General features: G+C 44.7%; 1 protein-coding gene across 1 annotated transcript in view; it reads right to left on the reverse strand.

The window, feature by feature from the left end:
- LOC102378436 overlaps positions 1 to 1,913 on the reverse strand; it is a 23,626-nt gene that overhangs the window by 3,991 nt on the left and 17,722 nt on the right. The window contains exon 6 of the mRNA XM_014527617.2: positions 731 to 898. Coding sequence (XP_014383103.1) covers positions 731 to 898 — 168 coding nt within the window. The remainder of the gene's footprint in view (positions 1 to 730; positions 899 to 1,913) is intronic.

The raw sequence follows: 1,913 nt of genomic DNA on the forward strand, positions 1-1,913 counted from the left end.
GGCAGCCTGCTGTCATCCCGCATGCAGATCCGGGGACCCGCACCGCCTGGGAGGGCTGCGGGGCGGTGCCAGACTCCTCCTGGGGGGTGCGGGCCCCTGGATCGGCACGCGGGATGACAGCAGGCTGCCGCTGCAGGGAAGTTACACTAGTTTTGCTTTGAACAGTTTCAGGTGCAGTTTCACAAAAACCCCTGCACCTACCTCCCTGAAGCTTGGCAGGCTTCATGCCCTCAAAAGGGGCTACCATCCCTGCAATTTTCACCTGGATCAGGCAAGAAATGACAAAGTCATAGGCATTTTCGTGATTCCCCATTAGTCTATGGGTGAAACGTTGAAAAGCATCGAAACAGCAAAACAGTTTTGGTGAAACAAAATGGGACAGTGCTGCGAAACAGCAAAATGAAATGCTGTCCCTTTGAAACGGTGAAACGGAAGTCGAAATGAAATGGTGCTGTTACGCACAGCCCTACTAAGAAGGTTTCTGACTAGTGCTGAGCTCATAATTTTGAATTAATTACTCATACAATTTGCCTAATTTCTGAACCAGGCATTTTCTTGAATGTTTTCTTAAAAATTATTCCATTTATTTGTTGGAATGATGTCACTTTTTGTGATTTACTACTTCTTGTTCAGCCTCTTTTATTGAGTTGTTTCTGGCCCCATCAGTTATACAATACTATTTCTACAAGCCTAATTATTTTTATGCAAAGTCTCAGTTTGACTAACTTACTTTAACAACTGGAGAGAGCAGTTCTTCCATAAGCTTTGAGCCAGATTTTCTACACCTTCATCTTTGATGCTGTTATCGTACAAGTGAAGTATCTTCAAGCTCCTGTTCGTCTCCAGTGCAGTCCACAGGTGCTTAGCTCCATTGGAACCCAATTTATTGACGAGTACCCTAAAGCAGAGAGAGAGTTTGTAAGTCACTTGGAATATTGTGGCCCATCAAAATAACATGTTTTTAGCCTCGCAGTTCAAACAGTCTCAACACTATTTGCTTTATAATGACCTGCATCTTACTGTACCAGGCATGCTAGCAAGAAGTAGAGTAAATTTTGCCTAGTGGTCTCTAACCTAGTTATTCATAACTAGGTCACGTTTTATACCTGGGCATTTTTTAAAATTGGGCTAGACACCTGACTGCAATGGTTCAGACAGGGATGATTCTGCCTTGGGGAGGGGGTTGGACTAGACTAGATGAGCTCCTGAGGTCACTTCCAACCTTCCTATTCGATGATCTTTTGGGCTGAGGCCTTCCAGGCCTGGCTCTGCCCAAGACTTGGCAAAAGTAATACAATGAAAACAATTTGATTTTGCTAATATCATTCTCCTGCCTTTAACCGTTTGGTCACTGCGGTGGGCAAGATCAGAACATTTTAATTTAATAACAAGTTCATTCATGGGTCAGAGAGATTTTTTTCCAGCGTTCTGGTCAAAATCAGGTGTTGATCTGGTTGCATTAAGAGTTAATGAATCTGAAAACTTGGGTATCTTTAATCCTATTGTTGGACGAAAGACCAATGTACGGGTTCAGCCACCAAGATCTTTACTGAGTGACACACACAGATCAAGTGGGGAAAAGCAGTGCTTCCTCTAAAACCATTCATACTCACACACATACACACAGGCTAATCCACAGGTGCTCAGGTTCAGTCACGATGGCCAGTCATGATGCCTCTGGACATGACGATCTTATGGGAGGGACGCCAGTAATTTTCTTCCGGGTTGATGTGGATGGCATAGGACGTCGTCAGGGCCTGGTCTTCACTGCCTTTTTATCCAGTCAGACTGCTGCACTGCCTCCGACAACCCGCTTAGCCAGTCACCTTAGATTCATAGATTCATAGATGTTAGGGTCGGAAGAGACCTCAATAGATCATTGAGTCCGACCCCCTGCATTGGCAGGAAAGAGT

The sequence above is a fragment of the Alligator sinensis genome, unplaced genomic scaffold, assembly GCF_000455745.1.
Source record: "Alligator sinensis unplaced genomic scaffold, ASM45574v1 scaffold2300_1, whole genome shotgun sequence".
NCBI classification, from domain to species: domain Eukaryota; kingdom Metazoa; phylum Chordata; order Crocodylia; family Alligatoridae; genus Alligator; species Alligator sinensis.